The 22,943-nt window shown below is 39.8% G+C and overlaps 2 protein-coding genes across 6 annotated transcripts in view; one reads left to right on the forward strand and one right to left on the reverse strand.

The window, feature by feature from the left end:
- On the forward strand, window positions 1-13,746 carry LOC124269995 (epidermal retinol dehydrogenase 2-like). Of its 2 annotated transcripts, XM_046705014.1 has the most exons (7): window positions 1-222; window positions 1,262-1,446; window positions 4,390-4,521; window positions 5,108-5,352; window positions 6,534-6,659; window positions 7,600-7,696; window positions 13,736-13,746. In XM_046705014.1, exons 1-6 carry the CDS (start codon window positions 84-86, stop codon window positions 7,691-7,693), a joined length of 921 nt encoding a protein of 306 aa, XP_046560970.1. In that variant the 5' UTR covers window positions 1-83; the 3' UTR covers window positions 7,694-7,696; window positions 13,736-13,746. The 2 variants fall into 2 exon arrangements, with proteins under 2 accessions (XP_046560970.1, XP_046560969.1); XM_046705013.1 differs by lacking the exon at window positions 13,736-13,746 and having other exon boundaries at window positions 2-222; window positions 7,600-10,816.
- LOC124269994 (epidermal retinol dehydrogenase 2-like) overlaps window positions 13,011-22,943 on the reverse strand; it is a 21,878-nt gene continuing 11,945 nt past the window's right edge. For all 4 annotated transcript variants that reach the window (XM_046705011.1, XM_046705010.1, XM_046705009.1 and 1 more), the window contains exon 7: window positions 13,011-15,172. In XM_046705011.1, the coding sequence (XP_046560967.1) occupies window positions 15,076-15,172 (97 nt within the window). In that variant the 3' untranslated portion in view covers window positions 13,011-15,075. The remainder of the gene's footprint in view (window positions 15,173-22,943) is intronic.

The following is a 22,943-nucleotide window of genomic DNA, read 5'->3' on the forward strand; positions in this document are numbered from 1 at the left end:
AGTTATCTGCCCGTTACGAAAGCCATAGTCCAAGTACAGATTCCGAGTGGCAGGGGTTGACAGCGTGTGTGACTGCAAGCAAGATGAATGTAATTCTTGAGACATTTGTCGTCCTCTTCCAGGTGGCCTACCTGTGGCTGCGGGCTATAGTGGTGGCATTCATACCAGCAAGTTACAGAAGCAAGGATGTGGCCGGCGAGACGGTGCTTGTCACCGGAGCAGGTGACATATGACCCTGAGAGAGTTCTCTACACTGTAGCTGTTCACTGAAACTCTTTGTTCAACTTATTATACATACGCCCAACTCACTAAATTATATCCCGGTTGCAGTTTGTTTTCGTTATTGAGACATATCATGTTCATGCTTTTCACGTAATTGCTGTAACCAGAGACCATATACCCTCTATTATATGGCCTCTGTTGTAACTTGGATTAAAGTTTGCACGTTAAAATTAGTGATAATTAATTGAATGTGTCTATAGGTTTAACCAGATCAGTTTTATTTTTCAGTTTAACATATTTTCTTTGTAAACGTTCTTATATATCAGATTGTACTTCATGTTTTCACACATGTCATCGTATCCCAATTGCATAGATCCATGTAGTCCAGGATATAACTAGACGACTTTGCGCTATACCAAGGTGTGCTCTATGTATGCCGTGGCTGGAATACGAGTTTATTCATATGAACTAAGATCGATGCTCATGATGATGATCACTGGATTGTCTGGTCCAGACTTGATTATTTACAGACCGCCACCATATAGCTGGAACATTCCAGAGTGCAGCATTAAGCAACAAACAAACACGCTTTACATTTTCAGAATTTAGTTTTGATCAAGATGGTCTATAATATAACGTAAGAAATTATATCAATTTTGCTTATGAAGTGAATTTAAAGTTTAGTGTAAATGTTAATGCCATTTATTTTCATTTGGTCTGTCTCTGATTCCATTTTGTAATGAAAACCTGCAAAATGCTGATGTTGATAAAGGATTTATCATTCACTGACTTTGCAATATGTATACGTAGTCTGGACTCTAGATTGACAGTTTACAAAATGATCTTATTTATAATATGTATGTATAAATAAAATATAAAATTGAAATTCAGAAGAAACCCCCAAAGTCCTTAGTTACAGGGAACCTACAGGTGAGACACAGTCATTCTAGATGTGGAAGTCAGTCTATTGTCCTTGGTCTGAGAGACCCATTCAATGATTCATTCCGTTCTCATTCATGATGATCTGTGTAATTTTCAGGAAGTGGTTTAGGCAGACTGCTGTGTATCCGATTTGCACGACGTGGGTGCCGGCTGATATTATGGGACATCAACGCTCAGGGGATGGCAGAGACAGCTGAAGTGTTACGCAAACTAGGCTCTGTACCAGTGTCATACACCGTTGATCTGTCCAGAAAAGATCAAATCTACGATACAGCTGAACAGGTGGGAGCTTCACACTAATGTTAGTCTGATTAATTGAAATAATCAAAGATTGGTCGCAGTGAATAAACGACCAAGCAATCGATCATGTTTTCTTATAATCGAACACAAACAATTCTGGAACACTTTTTTCGTTAACAATATTTTTCACAGGTTTTGTCTGTTACATTTCATGAGCACTACAAGCTCGTTCCAAGTCATGATTGAATTTATCCTGAACACCCCAAGACATTTATGTCCCTAACATACTAGTCATCCTTTAAAGATGTGAAATTTGCAAAAAATAACACCAAAGAACTACATGGTTTTGTGCAGACAAAAATAAGCAGGAAATTTCATAAAGGACGTTAACCAATTATTTTCGATGATTGATCGGTTGTAATGAACCAGTCAACAATTATGAGATTTTTTACCAATTCCCAACACTACTTTACTCTCATTTCAATTCATTCAGAATATATGTGCAATTGTATGTGTTAATTATTTATGTCATTCCACACACAAACAGCATGCTTTCAGAATGTGAAGTGGACTGATCAGAACCATCTTGTAGAAATATCATGAGTCTGTTAGATCATTGGTTATCAGGGATTTACATGGAGTCCTGTATTTGATGGTCCCTGGGACTCATACTCTTAATTTTCAGGAGTCTTGGACAACAAAATAGGGGTCGCAGACACTTAAATATTATGGTTAATATTGTTATTGTATTGTGTATCATGATCATCACATTGTTACAGTAATTGAATTACAAATGGTACCATAACCCAGCTAGTAGCAAACTCAGTGATAACTTGTTGTCACTTGATTGGAAATTTTACAAAAAGTATTTTGGACTTTTTCTGCATCCTTGTGGATGTGCTAATACATTTTGTTGCGTCCATTGTCAATGTTTATGCGTATAGGACTCCTGTAAATCCCTGCGGTCACCCATTTGGTTCTGGGGTGGTGGTAGGAATAGGAGTCCCAGGGACCCTTAAATATAGGACTCGAGGTAAGTCCCTGGTGACCCCCCTTTGAAACCATCATCACCTCCCCCCCCACTTAAATTATGAAACACCCTAAGGTGTATTTTGAGAATATAAGTCTCTTCATAACACAGGCTGGAGAATATTACACTAGCCTTAGGAAATGCTATCAAACCAATAATGCCTTTAATCTACAGTTTCACACATCCACTTTGTTCATAGGATTATTAATACATCTATGTTTAGCTTAGATAAAACGTGTATGTCCTGCAAACTTAAATGCTGCATTCTTTCATTTTCCCCCTGATCCTGATTACAAACCCAAGTTAACCTTTCCATGTTGTTAAAACAACCAATCACAATCACAAACACAATCATGTAAATCGAGAGTATATCAAGTATTTAGTTATGAAATATATGATTATATAAAGATATGTGTCAGTTATTCATTGGTGTAAATGAAAGACTAATGAAGCAGAAATACTTCATACAGGCAACATTTATCAACATGGCAGCTGTACTGCACATAACCAAACATTTTATTAAAGCACATGAATTAAAAAATCAAATGCTTTGGAAATGGTGAATTCCTTATCAGAATGGAACAATTATGGCAATCTGTTCCTGTGGGTAATATTGCTGATAATGAAAGAATTATATTTTATGTATAGTAAATCTGATGGTGTAGAATATGTCAGTGTTCCACTGCAAGTATGTCACAATCTACTGAATGATTGTGAGCTGGTGGTATTGTTTGTCTACAGTACAACCTTCTGGCAAATGGAAACTTTTACAATTCATATGGTTATCTGTATGATGTTACCTTTTCTGCCTTTAGCCTGCCACTCCTCCAGAGTTTCTGAAGGGAAAGCAGCATAAAAATGGAACTGACACAACCTTAAAAATCTTAGTAATACAATTCATTTTGTAGATGAAATATTGATAATAGCCCCATGTAATAGCCTTTTAAGACCTCCATGTTATAATGTTGCTAACATTCTGGAAAATTCATTGTTACAGTCATGTCTCATTTTTATGGGTCGACTAGAATAATTTTTAAGGGTGATGTGGGATTAATTCTTGACAGAGCAGTATTCCAGTCATAGCACAGCGTGTTAGCTTATTGTGAGCTTGACTGTGGTACTGTCAAAACTAGAAACATGATCAAGGCAAACATCCATTCATTATTTTTGCTATGCCTAAGGACTCAACACTATACAGTGAATTGTCACTGCCTTGGATGACTGCGAACCCCACCACACCCCACCCCATGCTTAAGGAATAACCAGTGATATATACTGATGATAAGAAGTTAAAGAACAATTGGGTGCCATTGTACAAAACAACCTTAGCACTGAGGTGATCGTAACTCCCATACCTTAACATAGACTTACGACAGTCTTAACGCTAAGGTTGTTTTGTACAATGGCACCCTGCTCCTTTCATACTATTGTAATCCTTGAGGTTCGCGGGGTAGAATAGGTCTTCAGCACATGCTTTCCACAAAAGGTGACTATGCTTGTTGTAAGAGGCGACTAACGGGATCGGGTGGTCAGGCTCGCTGACTTGGTTGACACGTGTCATCGGTTCCCAATTACGCAGATCGATGCTCATGCTGTTGATCACTGGATTGTCTGGTCCAGACTCGATTATTTACAGACCGCCGCCATATAGCTGGAATATTGGTGAGTGCGGTGTAAAACTAAACTCACTCACTCACTCATACTATTGTAGTAAATCTGACAATGTGACTACCTACAGGTTTCTACTTCACTGGACGTCCATTTCCTACCTGGAGAAACACTCAGGCTGTCACCAACCAGTTGATCTCTACCAACCAATATCAGACTTAAATTTATACTTCCTTATTTCATTGTATTTAAGAGTCCATTGCTGTCAATTTTCTTTGATTTGCAAGGTGTGGGTATGAGTGGATTAAGCATGTTATTGATGCAGCAAGGTATGTTTGTTTCTGTAGGTCAAGAGAGATGTTGGTGAAGTTGACATTCTTGTGAACAATGCTGGAATCGTAACTGGGAAGAAGTTTCTGGAATGTAAAGACGAGTTGATTCAGAAGACGATGGATGTCAACATTATGGCCCACTTCTGGGTAAGCAGCAGGAGAGATTGGCGAGTGTTGGTTTATTCACTTCTGAGACAACTTAATATTGTGTTGTCAGTATGATTTGGTTGATTATCAGCATATGTCAGGAGTGAAGACATATTGTCCCTCTGGCGAGATTCTGTAATAAATAACAGATTGCACAAGGTGTTGTTTTGGACAGTCCGTTATGTGGACACCTTCAGTGACCCTGGAAGATGTTTCTGGAGGCAGTGTAATTGATGATGCTGTGTTTTCTGACACCTGGCACAATATTTTGTTATCACATCACTGTTTGGTGAAGTAAGAAAATGGTGGGACAATTATTTTTATCCTACATGCGTTCAATGGCAAATTATGGATATTTTGGTTAGTAGCAGACTTACTTTGAGTTAAATCTGAAATGGTTTAATTTAGTTAGCAAAATAGATTTTTCAGAAAACCCTTATATGTTTTTTGTCTGTTGTCTGACCCAGGTTAGATTAGTCCATTTTTGTCTCCTACTTGAATATCCAGCACAATTACATGACAACAATACCCGAATGTGCTGGCAGTGAGGTTACTTCTGAGAGAAATGTCCTCCTTACTGTTTCAGACTGTGAAGTGTTTTGTTCCTGGGATGCTGGAGAGGAACCATGGCCATATTGTCAACATTGCCAGTGCGGCTGGTCTTTGTGGAGTGAACAGCTTGGCAGATTACTCTGCCAGCAAGTTTGCAGCAGTTGGCTTTGATGAATCTCTCCGCATGGAATTCTCGTCAATGGGAAAGACTGGAGTCCACACAACAGTTGTCTGCCCCTTCTACATCAACACAGGCATGTTTGAGGGAGTGAGGACAAGGTACAGTGTTAGCATACTGTATATGATTGTAGATAAGCCGAATTTTGAGAACCAAAGAAAGAAGTCTGTGGAAGGGGGTTGGCATTTCTTCAGGTTACACTTTCGTCAAACATTTTTTCTGGTGGTAAGAAAAGAAGAGAAAACGACTTTGTCAGTGAAGACTTCAAATTTGCAATGAAACATCACTAGACAAGAATATTTACCTAGATTTTGCTAGGCATTGTATTATATGCAGGGATTAAGATAGCCAAGTGTATTTGTCTCGGTATAAAGAGCCGGAAATAGCAATCAGCTGTGCTGTAGTCAAATCTTAAGGAGACCTGATGTTCTGGTCTAAAGTGCAGTCTACTGGGCAAAGGTCATCTTCCTGAAGTAAGGGAGTTAACCAACTATATAATTCCTATAACAAAGTCTAATAAGTGAGTTAACTCCCTTGCCATGGAAGATGGGAAAAGTTATTCAGTGCTAATTGGCTCTTTGTCTGTGACTTGACTGATATTGAATGCTTCTTTGATACTTAGGGTTTCTTGTGTAAAGGTTAGGATGGTTTGTAAACCTTCAACTCTGCCTTTTGCCTTTTCGATCAAGGGCCCTTTTACAATCATTAGGATTAGGCACCTCTTTCCAATCAAACACCCCTTCACAATCTGGGGGGTTGGCATCTGTGATAATCAAACATACATTTACTCTCCTTGAGATAAGTTGTGATTTACAGTTAAAGTTAGCAATATCTTTAAAAAAATTAACCTGTGTAAACATTTGCAATTATTATTGAATTCCAGGTTTAGTGGAGAATAGTGTATTTAATACATGCTCACAAATCATTTGCTGATGGCTGTGTAAGCAAGTACTACTTATTGGTGGGAATGCCCATGGTCCTTAGGGAAAGTGCTGTCTTGCTGATTCAATGGCTCAAACCCAGCTTCTAACTAGCGACAAGAGTTCGGTCCTCCTCAACCCATACTGACATATCCTGGAAGCCCTGCGATCCCAAGTCTTGATGAAGAGGGGTAATGTTCCTATCAGGTACCCACATTAACTTGTTACTCAAGGGACCATAGCGATGGTAGCACTAAGGTGATCGTAAGGGGCCCCAGCATCCGTACCCAAACGTAGCACTGATGCCCATACATCAACTGTGTTTTATGAATTGACATTTTTAACACAAATGTTTGTTTCAGATTTCCCCTGCTGCTCCCTATCCTGGACCCCGACTACGTCGCAGACTCCATCATCAGCGGCGTGTTGACCAACAGTCATGTTGTCATGCTGCCACCCGCTGTTGCTCTTGCTTCAGCTTTGAAAGGGTAAGAGTGAGTGAGTGAGTTTTAGTTTTACGCCGCTTTTACCAATATTCCAGCAATATCATAGCGGGGGAAACCAGAAATGGGCTTCTCACATTGTAGCCATGTGGGGATCGAACCTGGGGCGTGACGAGCGAATGCTTTAACCACTAGGCTACCCCACCGCCCCCTAATGTGCTTTAGGTTTAGTTGTGAAAATATTACTGCTGACTAGTGAGGTACCGGAAACAATATTGACATTGGTTTGGAAACTGCTTGGCAAAAACTTCACATTGTAGTACCAGTGCCAGAGTAAGATTTGGTGCCATATTATATTTCCTTTATAAGAATAGTTATTAATTAGTAATATATATATTTTTTCATTAGAAAAAAAGCATTAGTTGGATATTTAAATATATTTGCCACACAAGTTTGCGGGGGATTGATATGAAGCAGTGTTTCCGCTGACTTCATTATTTATTGGACACTGTGTCTGGTGACCTAAAATTTTACCGGTCATGAATGAAATTTGCCTGTCATATCCTATTACCATACTGTTAGTGCTCATTTTAAAGTTATTTTTAGCCTGGGTATTTCTGAAACATAACAATTTTTGCAACCATGAAAGCACAGCCAAGACTGTCTTTTCGCTAACCCATGATGTTTTTATTTTAATACATGATTATTTACCGGACACGCTGTCCAGCTGGCTTTCAATTTACCGGTCCCCAACAAATTTTACCGGCGATTTTCAGGTATATACCGGAGAACGGAAACACTGATGAAGTGATCCAAATGCTATTCAAGAAGGATTAAACGTATATTATGACCCTTTCTTTTTGTATAATGGTATACACCCACACAATCAATGGCTCTTACATCAAGGTAGACAGCGATTACGGAATGTGGTCTTTCTGGAATATACTTTTGTGTCGCTTTTTGAGTGTGTCCTGCTTATTTTCAGAATCCTACCAGTAAAATGTGCGATGCTACTGAATGATTTCTTAGGCATCAACCACACCATGGAGAACTTCAAGGGGCGACAGAAGAGGGACTGAACAGTTTGCTATTTCAGGGACCATCAGAATACCTGGGCTAGACCCATTTCATGTTTTGGTTTGCAGTTTCCTAGTCTGTGGATACTTGATTCTGAAAATGACATGCTGGTCTTGTCTGCAAAGTATGACATGATAGGGCCTAATTCAATAGATTATTTCAGTCTTGTTGTTCAGCGGTAAAGGTGGGCATCCTGTTCGAACAATTATGATGCCATCACAGAAATCAGTGCTGTGTTTAGAGCGTAACCATGATTCCAGTTTCTTTTTGACCATGTCTGATCAATACAAGGAAAATGAGGCACTATTGACTATTAAGATTTATTTCTTACAGATTTAATTGGAGTATCTATTAGTGGCACATCTGACTGCAGAGTCCACTGATCATGGGTCCACTGATCATGGGTCCACTGATTATCAGTCCATTGATCATGGGTCCACTGATTATTGGTCCACCGATCATGGGTCCACTGATTATTGGTCCACTGATAATCGGTCCACTGATCATGGGTCCACTAAACAAGAGTCCATTTCTCATTGGTCCACTGATTATCGGTCCACTTATCATGGGTCCATTGCTCATTGGTCCACTGATCATGGGTCCACTTATTATTGGTCCACTGATAATCGGTCCACTGATTATCTGTCCACTGATCATGGGTCCACTGATCATGGGTCCACTTATCATGGGTCCATTGCTCATGGGTCTTCTGATCATGGTCCACTGATAATCGGTCCACTGATCATGGGTCCACTAAACAAGAGTCCATTTCTCATTGGTCCACTGATTATTGGTCCACTTATCATGGGTCCATTGCTCATGGGTCTACTGATCATGGATCCACTGATTATTGGTCTACTGATCATGGATCCACTGATTATTGGTCCACTGATCATGGGTCCACTGATACTTTGATCCAGTTACTATCCTGGTTCTGTCACCACTATGGCTGTGCTCACTGCCACTTTGGACTTGGACCACCTACATTATGCCAACAATCCTAGTCACATCCACTGAATTATATCACTATTCTTAAATACTAATCCATTTGCCTCCACAACTTCCTTTTGAGTCTGCTTCAAGGGACTCTGTGGTACAAATATCCATCCAGTGTTCTTTCAGGACTGGGGAGGTGGGGTAGCCTAATGGTTAAAGCGTTGGCTCGTCACGCCGAAGACCCGGGTTCGATTCCCCACATGGGCACAATGTGTGAAGCCCATTTCTGGTGTCCCCTGTCGTGATATTGCTGGAATATTGCTAAAAGCGACGTAAACCCAACTCACTCACTCACCCTTTCAGGACTGAAGCAAGCACTTTAACTACGGCATGACTTGTGATGTTGCATACAACCAGGAATGCTCTTTAGCATTAGGACTTCCATTCCACTGTCTTGGTCCAGCACATTTATGGCATCTGACTATTTTAGGATCGATGGGTAGCATCGTGGTTGAATCACTCGCTCATCATGCAGGTTTGATTCCCCACATGTACAATGTGTAAAGGTCATTTCGGGGGTCCCCAGTGGTGATTGTACTGGATAATGGCAAACATTGGCATAGAACCCAACTCCCTCCCTCTGTGTAGTCAAACATAAGTTCATGATAAGATATAAGCTGTAGATGGTTGTGCCAAGGTGGATTCTTCATAAGAAACAATCCAAAACAACCTTTGCTGGATGTAAGAGGCAATAGAATGTAGGGTCAGACTAAATTATTTACAGGGCTGTTGTCAAACAACTGGAATATTTCAGACTGCAGCATTACATATTCCAATGTGAAACTTGCCGTTGTTTTCCGAGTATTAATAATTGAGGTGTAATATACTTGATAATGAGTGATGACTTAGACGTAATTAGACACAAGACATATCTAGACCTGTGAAATCTTAACTATTTCTGGAAATGTGACTGGCCATTAAAGAAAACTATCTTTCATTATTGTACGTTAGTATACATATATCCAGTTATATTATTGCCGTGAGTCATCATTTGGTGGCTGTTGGATATACAAACTGGAATGGGATATGTTGTGAACAGCTACCACAGTTCTTAGCTTTAAATCTCAATTATCATCCCTTGTTTCCATGGCAACGAACAGTTTGATAAAACAAGAGCAGCTTTTGGAATTGTTGCTTGTATGTCAGGATGATTAGATTCAGTTTTATGAAAGTGCCTTACATGTACAGGGTTTGACTGGTATATATTAGTAAGATGTACCATTTCTCAAATTCTTGCCACTATGCATATTATGTAATTAGTTGTATGAACAAGGTACTGACTGTACATTCAGGAGATCGATTACTCGAACTATTTTACAAGTGGATTTTGTTTATTATTCTTTGAGTTTAAATATTTATGGCATAATTTCAGAGAATGATGAATATTTTGTTTCATGTTATTATTTTAAAGGCTGTTGTGCATTTCAGTTTATTATACACATGCATCTACACAGAAATGCTGACAAGAAAACCATAATTGACAGATGCATGTTTCACGAAATGAAATAATGTAACCACATATTAATGTATGCCCAAAAAATCTTACTAAGTACACTCTCTGTTATGTAGTGACTGTGAGTACCCTAGCGGATAAAGCGTTCGCTCATTACACTGATAATAAGGTCATATGGGTTCAACTTCCCTCATACAGAGTGTGCAGTCCATAGTGTCATGATATTCCTGTATTGTTTCTGAATCAACATCCTCATGATATAAATCATATGTGATTATGTAGATGTCTGATTTGGAGGAGTGAACAGTTTACTGTACATTCACTGTAAAGGTTCACTTGGCTTTTCAGTGAACCTCACTTATTGACAAAGTGCCAACACTATCTCTCCCGGTTTTAAGTTAAGAATGTTTGTTTCATATGATCTTATCGAAAGAAGACGTTGTTAAGCATTATTTTTGCAAAAGAGGTTTATGTATATTTTGCTGTTTTGTCACTGTTGCAGTATAGGCAGGCTATTAGAGATGATGGTTTGAGTCAAGTTTCACTCAGGCTCCTATGCTGTTAAGAAGGGTCCTGTCATTTGTTTTTTCACAAGTCAGTGCTGTTTTGTTATGAATCATCAAATTTGTTGAATTTATATCTATATCAAAACTGATTAAATTTAATATGAAAGGACCATTTCTGTGTTCTGTGTTGAAATTGAGCAAACAATGCAAAAATCAAGGGATTCTGGTGTAAAATGTGTGTCTCCGCTTGGGACAATTTCACTGTGTAAATTTGTGTTCCCTATTTGCTAGGATGTTGAATCCCAGCCTTATTTGATCAATGTTTTGTGATGCCTCAGTGGTATAGTGGTTAAAGTGTCAGTCTGAAACAGTGATTTAATCTCCAGGTCTCATCATTTAAAATGGCTGTAAAAGATGGTACCTGATACCCTGTCTGGTGTTGGCCATTAAAGGGATTAACTGGGACTACTCGGAAAAGCCTTTGCAACTTCATCACTGAAGTCAATGGAATAAATTCTACATTAATGGACTAAAATTTGACAAATGATATCAAGTCTTCTGTACATCCAGAGCTACCTTATATTATGATTATTCATATAACAAATGAAATAACTTTGCAAATGTAAACTGTTGAAGATTGATTGAGTTCGAAATTGCTAAGCAGAGGGTAACAAAACTCGTGGACATGATAATTACTTAACTGGATTAAATTCACAGACAATACTTGACATTTAACATCACAACATCAGGCATCCAGATGAAGACTGCACCTTAAAGCTATAAAGACGGAAATGCAACTCGGCTCCTGCCTTAGCTAGTTCGGGCTAAGACCGCCACCATATAGTTCGAATATTGCTGAGTTGCTAGTTTAGAACTAAACTCACTCACCCAAACTCCATCACAAGACTGGAACCCGGTTCGATTCCCCACATGGGTACATCCCCCGCCGTGATATTACTGGAATATTTCTAAAAGCGGCGTAAAACCCCACTCACTCACAAGACTGGAACCGTTATAAGACGCAGGGGTCAACACGTGACCTATCCAGATCGCCGACCAACTGCAGCGCAGGACAGGTTGATACGGGTTCGTTACGTACGTGATGGACTCACCACGGCCACCTTTACAGCTACAACATCTACCACGATCGTCTAGAATTTCAGCACGGACAGTGAGGAACCGTAGGCGTCGCAGTTATTCGTCCGAGACGACCAGCTCGCATCCTCGATAATCTCCAGGGTATCCTCGAGCTGGTCATCTCAACTATAGTGGAGAGTGATCGTAACGTATACCCTGGAGATTATCGAGGATGACCAGCTCGAGGCGTCATACTGACTGATCGGCGTCGTCGGTTCCGACGTCAATGGTGTCAAGGACAACAGCGATGGAGACGTGTTTGGCTTAGTGCCAAGTCTTATTTTTTGTGCTTGAATGACGGAAGCCGCCATGTTTACAGACGTCGTGGGGTATGTTATTCTCGAAACTGCATACAGGACGTGGTCAGGTTTGGTGGTAAAGGGGTGGAACGTCATCTCCCATAACGGTAGAACAGACTTGGTACACATTCAGGGCCATTTTAGGGCACGACGTAACACAGGTGAAATTCTTCGGCCACAAGTCCTTCCCATTATGCGACGTCCGACCTCACACACGGCAAGACTGACAACGGCCCTTTTTAGGAACCACAACATCCCGCCATGACCCTCAAGGTCTCCGTTTCTAAACTCCATTGAACATTTATGGAATGTGTATCTTTATCAACGTCAGCAATCACGCTAGCAACAGCCACAGAACAGCAGTTGGCACATGCACTACAATAAAAGTGGGTGACCATTCCCTAGGTCATTTGATTGATTCCATGGGACGACCATGCCAAGTAGTTCTGGACTCTCATGGGGGCCATAAAATATATGGAGAACAGATGACCTTCACTTTGACATATATATTAAACATAAACTATAAATCTGAAGAAAATAAAGTTTCGGCTAGTTATTGGCTAGTTACCATACTTTGTCGCACGTATATTCATAATTAGTGGCTTTAGTCGGTTCCATTGTGTTCAAACATTCGTTGACGTCAAAGTGACGTCGAAATGTCACCCTATTTTCTATTTGACGTCAAATAACATATTGCAAATTATCATAAAGTTCTGCTAATTTGGTGAAAATAATCCGTTATGTAGATGGCAACACTGGTGTAACAGGAGACATACACTAGACCTGTCGACTCAGCGCTGTAAGAGGCGATAAATAGATCAGCTGACGTATTTCAGCAGGTGATAAGAAGTGACCAAGCAACGCTATCTTCCCACGTGTTAAACTTCAGGCTGGTTTTCATGCAGGGGAGTAAATTAACAAAACTTCCTCCTTAGAAATATTTATTAAGACATACAGATTCACTTTCAAGAAAAACAGCAACAGTAGATGATGTATATATAGATAACATATAAATTAATATATATGATATAGGTAGAATGGGCAATGGGTGCGTTAACGCCCCCGTGTGACTTCTGTAGGTAAAGGTCGAGAATAACAACCTGGACTGAACCAGGTAATCAAAGTCATGGCTGGTAGTTCCTGGCACGACTGAGATCTGTGGTCCGTGAGACTTCTTGTAAACACGCACTTTTTCACAGGTGACAAACACTAGACTAATATATATATATATATTTTGATAGAAACGAACTAACAATTCCTTTTAAATTGAAAAGGAGACCCTGAACCTGAGGAAATCTAGACTTGCTTCATTTTGGGCTTAAGCATTGCAGGAAGGGCTAGGCAGAAGGGGAAATAATGCGATCCAGGGGCTGTGAGATAGACTAGATAATCACATATATACTACACGTTTCATAAGCTGACTGTGCTGTTACTATGGCGTCACCCCAGCTGGAATTGGCTAAATATAGAATCGTAATGATGTATCCTGTTGACAATAAGAACGTTATGGAGAGTAAGCTATACGTTTACATACTGTTGTGTAAATGTCATGGCTAGTCTCGTCAATGTATAAGACAAATCCCTGATTAAAGTTGGTATTTATCTTTAGTTACCCAAATTTTATTTTCCTCTTTAATTTGGAGGGGAGACAAGGATGAGACAGTGTTTTTTATATATCTTTTTTTTGTGACCGTGTCCCTTGTTTCAGTATCAGTATTTTGGTACACAATGATAAATGAAAAAACTAATTTACCCTAATTTATACATAATGATTGACTAGGTAGGGTCGGGTCGATTGACAGAGCTGACTATTGGATTCAAGCCCACGTGGTAACCTGCTAACTCATATTTTCTGATCTAATATTATCTTTAACAGACAGACCTTTGAGACACTCCCACCATCACGTTAAAGAGCACATATTGTATAAATAACACAAGCATATGTTGTATTTAGCCCACACAGCACTTCAGTATATGTCAGCTGCAAATAGGTGAAATGTAAGGCTGGTATATCTATGTACTTTGAAATATATTCTATAAGTTCTAATCATGTTTAAACCAGTTGAGCCAGACATGTTGATGAAGTAAATTCCGAGCCATATATTCACTGACCATTCATTGTAGCCGAAAATAATATGAAGGAAAACCAAGTTCTAGTGATCACTTGCTTGATAACGGCGCTAGTATCTAGACTGAAACGTCGCATTCATTGCAATAAAGTGAGTGAGTGAATGAGTTTGGTTTTACGCCGCTTTTAGCACTATTTCAGCAATATCGCGGCGGGGGACACCAGAAATGGGCTTCATGCAATAAAGATGTCACTATCCATATAACTTGGTTTTCCTTCATCTTTACATCTTCTAAAAATGCCCCCCAAAGAAGATAAATAATACGTCGACTACAGAATATACATTAACCGTAATATATGGGGAAACCACACGAGTGCTGGTATCGGGGGCTCGTCGACTCATGACTTCTGTTACACGTTGAATCAGATTCTAATGTCAGGTGAGCCAAAGATGTCAATGTCCAAGGAGACATTGTGACATCCATGTCCCTTTTTCTGATGAGCAATGCTTCGATCAAATGTTCAATACCTTAATTATATATTTGGCAACTCCTGAATGTAAAAATACAAATAGATTGTGCAGAGTTAATAGTCTAAACACACGAGGTTCCATAGTGAAGGTTCCATAGTGAAGATTGGTTTCAAAAACCATTTGGTTTTGTTTGGAAAGACTCAACTCTTGCTCGAAGAGTCCCTTTAAATATATATAAGCACATTACTGTTCAAAGACACTGGCCATCACAACCTCTTAAAGATACGTAATCAGATGTAGAACGTCTGGCGCGTCCATGAATACACGAGACAATGATTGCGAATGCATTTGTTCAGTCTGGGCTGGTACTGATAGAAGCTTCGCCCCTATCGAGGTCAAGTAAACAGATTGGCCGGTTCGGATTTTGATGACTATGCGTCTACAGACTAGTTGTTATTGAACTGCCTTTCCCCGCCCTTTGAAGGTTTTCATCATCGAGTTTACTCCCATGAAGTCGCACAATAGGAACACTACTTTAATTGGAAGAATGCTGAAAGGAAAAGAAAATCCCGTTTGAATTAGTAGTGCAATTTATAGCGATGAATCTCGATCGGGACCCATAGACGAAACAAAGTGGCCCGTACGTATGTATATATAATTATGTATACAAGATTCTGATCGTTTGACACTTCATGGAAGTCTACGATAACACTTAAATATATGGTTATGAGAAAATAGTCTACAACACACATTGTAATTAGAACGGTTTCATTAAGGTGTATTTGTTTGTTGTTGATTGTTGATGGGATACACATACCCTTTGAGAAATGGGACATGCATAACCTTTGAGCCATGTCATATACACCGTACATAGTCTTTGAGCCATGTCATATACACGTACATAGTCTTTGAGCCATGTCATATACACGTACATAGTCTTTGAGCCATGTCATAAACATACCCTTTGAGCCATGGGATACACATACCCTTTGTGAAATGGGACATACATAGCCTTTGAGCCATGTCATATACATACCCTTTGAGCCATGGGATATACACGCCCTTTGTGAAATGGGACATACATACCCTTTGAGCTATGTCAATACATACCCTTTGAGCCATGGGATATACATACCCTTTGAGCCATGTCATATACATACCCTTTGAGCCATGGGATATACATACCCTCTGAGTCATGTCAAATACATACCCTTTGTGAAATGGGACATACATACCCTTTGAGCTATGTCAATACATACCCTTTGGGCCATGGGATATACATACCCTTTGAGCTATGTCAATACATACCCTTTGAGCCATGGGATATACATACCCTTTGAGCCATGGGATATACATACCCTTTGAGAAATGGGACATACATACCCTTTGAGCCATGTCAATACATACCCTTTGTGCCATGGGATATGCATACCCTTTGAGCTATGTCAATACATACCCGTTGTGCCATGGGATATGCATACCCTTTGTGCCATGGGATATACATACCCTTTGAGCTATGTAACTACATACCCTTTGTGCCATGGGATATGCATACCCTATCAGAAATGGAATATACATACCCTTTGAGCTATGTCAATACATACCCTTTGAGCCATGGGATATACATACCCTTTGAGAAATGGGACATACATACCCTTTGAGCCATGTCAATACATACCCTTTGTGCCATGGGATATACACACACTTTGAGAAATGAGACATACATACCCTTTGAGCTATGTCAATACATACCCTTTGAGCCATGGGATATACATACCCTTTGAGCTATGTCAATACATACCCTTTGAGCCATGGGATATACATACCCTTTGAGTTATGTCAAACATACCCTTTGAGCCATGGGATATACATACCCTTTGAGCCATGGGATATACATACCCTTTGAGAAATGGGACATACATACCATTTGAACCATGTCCAATACATACCCTTTGTGCCATGGGATATACATACCCTTTGTGTCATGGATATACATACCCTTTGAGCTATGTAAATACATACCCTTTGTGCCATGGGATATACATACCCTTTGTGCCATGGGATATACATACCCTTTGAGAAATGGGATATACATACCCTTTGAGCCATGTCAATACATACCCTTTGTGCCATGGGATATGCATACCCCTTGAGCTATGTCAATACATACCCTTTGTGCCATGGGATATGCATACCCTTTGTGCCATGGGATATACATACCCTTTGAGCTATGTAAATACATACCCTTTGGGCCATGGGATATGCATACCCTATCAGAAATGGAATAAACATACCCTTTGAGCTATGTCAATACATACCCTTTGAGCCATGGGATATACATACCCTTTGAGCCATGGGATATACATACCCTTTGAGAAATGGGACATACATACCCTTTGAGCCATGGGATATACATACCCTTTGAGCCATGGGATATACATACCCTTTGAGCAATGTCATATACATACCCTTTGAGCCATGGGATATACATACCCTTTGAGCCATGGGATATACATACCCTTTGAGAAATGGGACATACATACCCTTTTAACCATGTCAAATACATACCCTTTGTGCCATGGGATATACACACCCTTTGAGAAATGGGACATACATACCCTCTGAGTTATGTCAAATACAAACCCTTTGTGCCATGGGATATACATACCCTTTGAGAAATGGGACATACATACCCTTTGAGTTATACATAGCCTTTGAGCCATGGGATATACATACCCTTTGAGAAATGGGACATACATACCCTTTGAGCTATGTCAAATACATACCCTTTGTGCCATGGGATATACATACCCTTTGAGAAATGGGACATACATACCCTTTGAGTTATACATACCCTTTGAGCCATGGGATATACATACCCTTTGAGAAATGGGACATACATACCCTTTGAGCTATGTCAAATACATACCCTTTGTGCCATGGGATATACATACCCTTTGAGAAATGGGACATGCATACCCTTTGAGCTATGTCCAATACATACCCTTTGCGAAATGGGATATGCATACCCTTTGAGAAATGGGACATACATACCCTTTGAGTTATGTCAAATACATACCCTTTGTGCCATGGGATATACATACCCTTTGAGAAATGGGACATACATACATACCTGTCAGCCATGGGATAGATATACAGAAATGGGACATACATACCCTTTGAGCCATGTCATATACATACCCTTTGATCAATGTAAATACATACCCTTTGACCCATGGGATATACATGCCCTTTGAGTTATGTCAAATACATACCCTTTGAGCCATGGGATATACATACCCTTTGAGAAAATGGGACATACATACCCTTTGAGCTATGTCAAATACATACCCTTTGAGTCATGCCAAATACATACCCTTTGAGCCACTGGATTTACATACCCTTTGAGAAATGGGACATACATACCCTTTCAGCCATATCAAATACATACCCTTTGAGAAATGGGATATACATACCCTCTGGGTCATGTCAAATACATACCCTTTGAGCCATGGGATATACATACCCTTTGAGAAATGGGACATACATACCCTTTGAGCCAGAGAAAATGGGACATACATACCCTTTGAGCTATGTCACAAATACATACCCTTTAAGCCATGTCAAATATATACCCTTTGAGCCATGGGATACACATACCCTTTGAGAAATGGGACATACATACCCTTTGAGCTATGTCAATTACATACCCTTTGCAGCCATGGCATATGCATACCCTTTGAGAAATGGGACATACATAGCCTTTGAGCTATGTCAAATACATACCCTTTGAGCTATGTCATATACATACCCTTTGAGCCATTGGACATACATACCCTTTGAGCCATTGGATATACATACCCTTTGAGCCATTTATACATACCATTTGAGCCATGTCATAAACATACCCTTTGAGCCATGGGATATACATACCATTTGCGTCATGTCATGTACATACCCTTTGAGCCATGTCATATACATACTCTTTGATCCATGTAAATACAAACCATTTGAGCCATGGGATATACATACCCCTTCAGCCATTGGATATACATACCCTTTGATCCATGGGATATACATACCCCTTCAGCCATGGGATATACATACCCTTTGGGCCATAGGATATACATACCCTTTGAGCCATGGGATATACATACTCTTTGGGCCATGGGACATACATACCCTTCAACAATGGGATATACATACCCTGTCAGCCATGGGATATACATACCCTTTGAGCCATGTCATATCCATACCCTTTGATCCATGTAAATACATACCCTTTGACCCATGGGATATACATACCCTTTGAGCCATGTCATATACATACCCTTTGAGCCATGGGATATACAAACAATTTGAGCCATGGGATATACATACCCTTTCAGCGATGGGATATACATACCCTTTTCAGCCATGGGATTTACATACCCTTTGGGCCATGTCATATACATACCCCTTCAGCCATTGGATATACATACCCTTTGATCCATGGGATATACATACCCTTTGGGCCATGGGATATACATACCCTTTGAGCTATGTAAATACATACCCTTTGAGCCATGGGATATACATACCCTCTGAGCCATGGGATATACATACCCTTTGAGAAATGGGACATACATACCCTTTGAACCATGTCAAATACATACCCTTTGTGCCATTGGATATGCATACCCTTTGTGTCATGGGATATACATACCCTTTGAGCTATGTAAATACATACCCTTTGTGCCATGGGATATACACACCCTTTGAGAAATGGGACATACATTCCCTCTGAACTATGTCAAATACATACCCTTTGTGCCATGGGATATACATACCCTTTGAGAAATGGGACATACATACCCTCTGAGATATGTCAAATACATACCCTTTGTGCCATGGGATATACATACCCTTTGAGAAATGGGACATACATACCCTTTGAGTTATGTTAAATACATACCCTTTGAGCCATGGGATATACATACCCTTTGAGAAATGGGACATACATACCCTTTGGGCTATGTCAAATACATACCCTTTGTGCCATGGGATATACATACCCTTTGAGAAATGGGACATACATACCCTTTTAGTTATGTCAAATACATACCCTTTGAGTCATGTCAAATACATACCCTTTGAGCCATGGGATTTACATACCATTTGAGAAATGGGACATACATACCCTTTCAGCCATATCAAATACATACCCTTTGAGAAATGGGATATACATACCCTCTGGGTCACGTCAAATACATACCCTTTGAGCTATGTCACAAATACATACCCTTTAAGCCACGACAAATATATACACTTTGAGCCATGGGAAACACATACCCTTTGAGAAATGGGACATGCATACCCTTTGAGCTATGTCAATTACATACCTTTTCAGCCATGGGATATACATACCCTTTGAGAAATGGGACATACATACCCTTTGAGTTATGTTAAATACATACCCTTTGAGCCATGGGATATACAAACAATTTGAGCCATGGGATATACATACCCTTTCAGCGATGGGATATACATACCCTTTTCAGCCATGGGATTTACATACCCTTTGGGCCATGTCATATACATACCCCTTCAGCCATTGGATATACATACCCTTTGATCCATGGGATATACATACCCTTTGGGCCATGGGATATACATACCCTTTGAGCTATGTAAATACATACCCTTTGAGCCATGGGATATACATACCCTCTGAGCCATGGGATATACATACCCTTTGAGAAATGGGACATACATACCCTTTGAACCATGTCAAATACATACCCTTTGTGCCATTGGATATGCATACCCTTTGTGTCATGGGATATACATACCCTTTGAGCTATGTAAATACATACCCTTTGTGCCATGGGATATACATACCCCTTTGAGAAATGGGACATACATTCCCTCTGAACTATGTCAAATACATACCCTTTGTGCCATGGGATATACATACCCTTTGAGAAATGGGACATACATACCCTCTGAGATATGTCAAATACATACCCTTTGTGCCATGGGATATACATACCCTTTGAGAAATGGGACATACATACCCTTTGAGTTATGTTAAATACATACCCTTTGAGCCATGGGATATACATACCCTTTGAGAAATGGGACATACATACCCTTTGGGCTATGTCAAATACATACCCTTTGTGCCATGGGATATACATACCCTTTGAGAAATGGGACATACATACCCTTTTAGTTATGTCAAATACATACCCTTTGAGTCATGTCAAATACATACCCTTTGAGCCATGGGATTTACATACCATTTGAGAAATGGGACATACATACCCTTTCAGCCATATCAAATACATACCCTTTGAGAAATGGGATATACATACCCTCTGGGTCACGTCAAATACATACCCTTTGAGCTATGTCACAAATACATACCCTTTAAGCCACGACAAATATATACACTTTGAGCCATGGGAAACACATACCCTTTGAAATGGGACATGCATACCCTTTGAGCCATGTCAATTACATACCTTTTCAGCCATGGGATATACATACCTTTGAGAAATGGGACATACATACCCTTTGAGTTATGTCAAATACATACCATGGGATATACAAACAATTTGAGCCATGGGATATACATACCCTTTGAGCGATGGGACATACATACCCTTTTCAGCCATGGGATTATATACCCTAAACATACCCTTCAGCCATATATACCCTTTGAGCCATGGGATATACATACCCTTTGAGCCATGGGATATACATACCCTTTGAGCCATGGGACATACATACCCTTTGAACCATGAGCCATGGGATATACATACCCTTTGTGGGACATACCCCTTTGGATGTCAAATACATACCCTTTGTGCCATTGGAAATGCATGGGATGGGATATATACCCTTTGAGCTATGTAAATACATACCCTTTGTGCCATGGGATATACACACCCTTTGAGAAATGGGACATACATTCCCTCTGAACTATGTCAAATACATACCCTTTGTGCCATGGGATATACATACCCTTTGAGAAATGGGACATACATACCCTCTGAGATATGTCAAATACATACCCTTTGTGCCATGGGATATACATACCCTTTGAGAAATGGGACATACATACCCTTTGAGTTATGTTAAATACATACCCTTTGAGCCATGGGATATACATACCCTTTGAGAAATGGGACATACATACCCTTTGGGCTATGTCAAATACATACCCTTTGTGCCATGGGATATACATACCCTTTGAGAAATGGGACATACATACCCTTTGAGTTATGTCAAATACATACCCTTTGAGTCATGTCAAATACATACCCTTTGAGCCATGGGATTTACATACCATTTGAGAAATGGGACATACATACCCTTTCAGCCATATCAAATACATACCCTTTGAGAAATGGGATATACATACCCTCTGGGTCACGTCAAATACATACCCTTTGAGCTATGTCACAAATACATACCCTTTAAGCCACGACAAATATATACACTTTGAGCCATGGGAAACACATACCCTTTGAGAAATGGGACATGCATACCCTTTGAGCTATGTCAATTACATACCTTTTCAGCCATGGGATATACATACCCTTTGAGAAATGGGACATACATACCCTTTGAGTTATGTTAAATACATACCCTTTGAGCCATGGGATATACATACCCTTTGAGAAATGGGACATACATACCCTTTTAGTTATGTCAAATACATACCCTTTGAGTCATGGGATATATATACCCTTTGAGAAAATGGGACATACATAGCCTTTGAGCTATGTCAAATACATACCCTTTGAGCTATGTCATATACATACCCTTTGAGCCATTGGACATACATACCCTTTGAGCCATTGGATATACATACCCTTTGAGCCATGTCATATACATACCCTTTGAGCCATGGGATATACATACCATTTGCGCCATGTCATGTACATACCCTTTGAGCCATGTCATATACATACTCTTTGATCCATGTAAATACAAACCATTTGAGCCATGGGATATACATACAACCCCTTCAGCCATTGGATAAACATACCCTTTGATCCATGGGATATACATACCCTTTCAGCCATGGGATATACATACCCTTTGGGCCATAGGATATACATACCCTTTCAGCCATGGGATATACATACTCTTTGGGCCATGGGACATACATACCCTTCAACAATGGGATATACATACCCTGTCAGCCATGGGATGGATATACATACCCTTTGAGCCATGTCATATCCATACCCTTTGATCCATGTAAATACATACCCTTTGACCCATGGGATATACATGCCCTTTGAGCCATGTCATATACATACCCTTTG

This window comes from Haliotis rubra, unplaced genomic scaffold (assembly GCF_003918875.1).
Source record: "Haliotis rubra isolate DU_JTF1 unplaced genomic scaffold, ASM391887v1 Scf149, whole genome shotgun sequence".
Classification (NCBI taxonomy): domain Eukaryota; kingdom Metazoa; phylum Mollusca; class Gastropoda; order Lepetellida; family Haliotidae; genus Haliotis; species Haliotis rubra.

Excerpts from the sequence above, each read along its gene's own strand:
- LOC124269995 (XM_046705014.1), top strand. The coding sequence starts at position 84 with ATGAATGTAATTCTTGAGACATTTGTCGTCCTCTTCCAGGTGGCCTAC. Across the intron at positions 223-1,261 it reads GGTGCTTGTCACCGGAGCAG|GAAGTGGTTTAGGCAGACTG; the intron begins GTGACATATGAC and ends TGTAATTTTCAG. Across the intron at positions 4,522-5,107 it reads ACATTATGGCCCACTTCTGG|ACTGTGAAGTGTTTTGTTCC; the intron begins GTAAGCAGCAGG and ends TTACTGTTTCAG.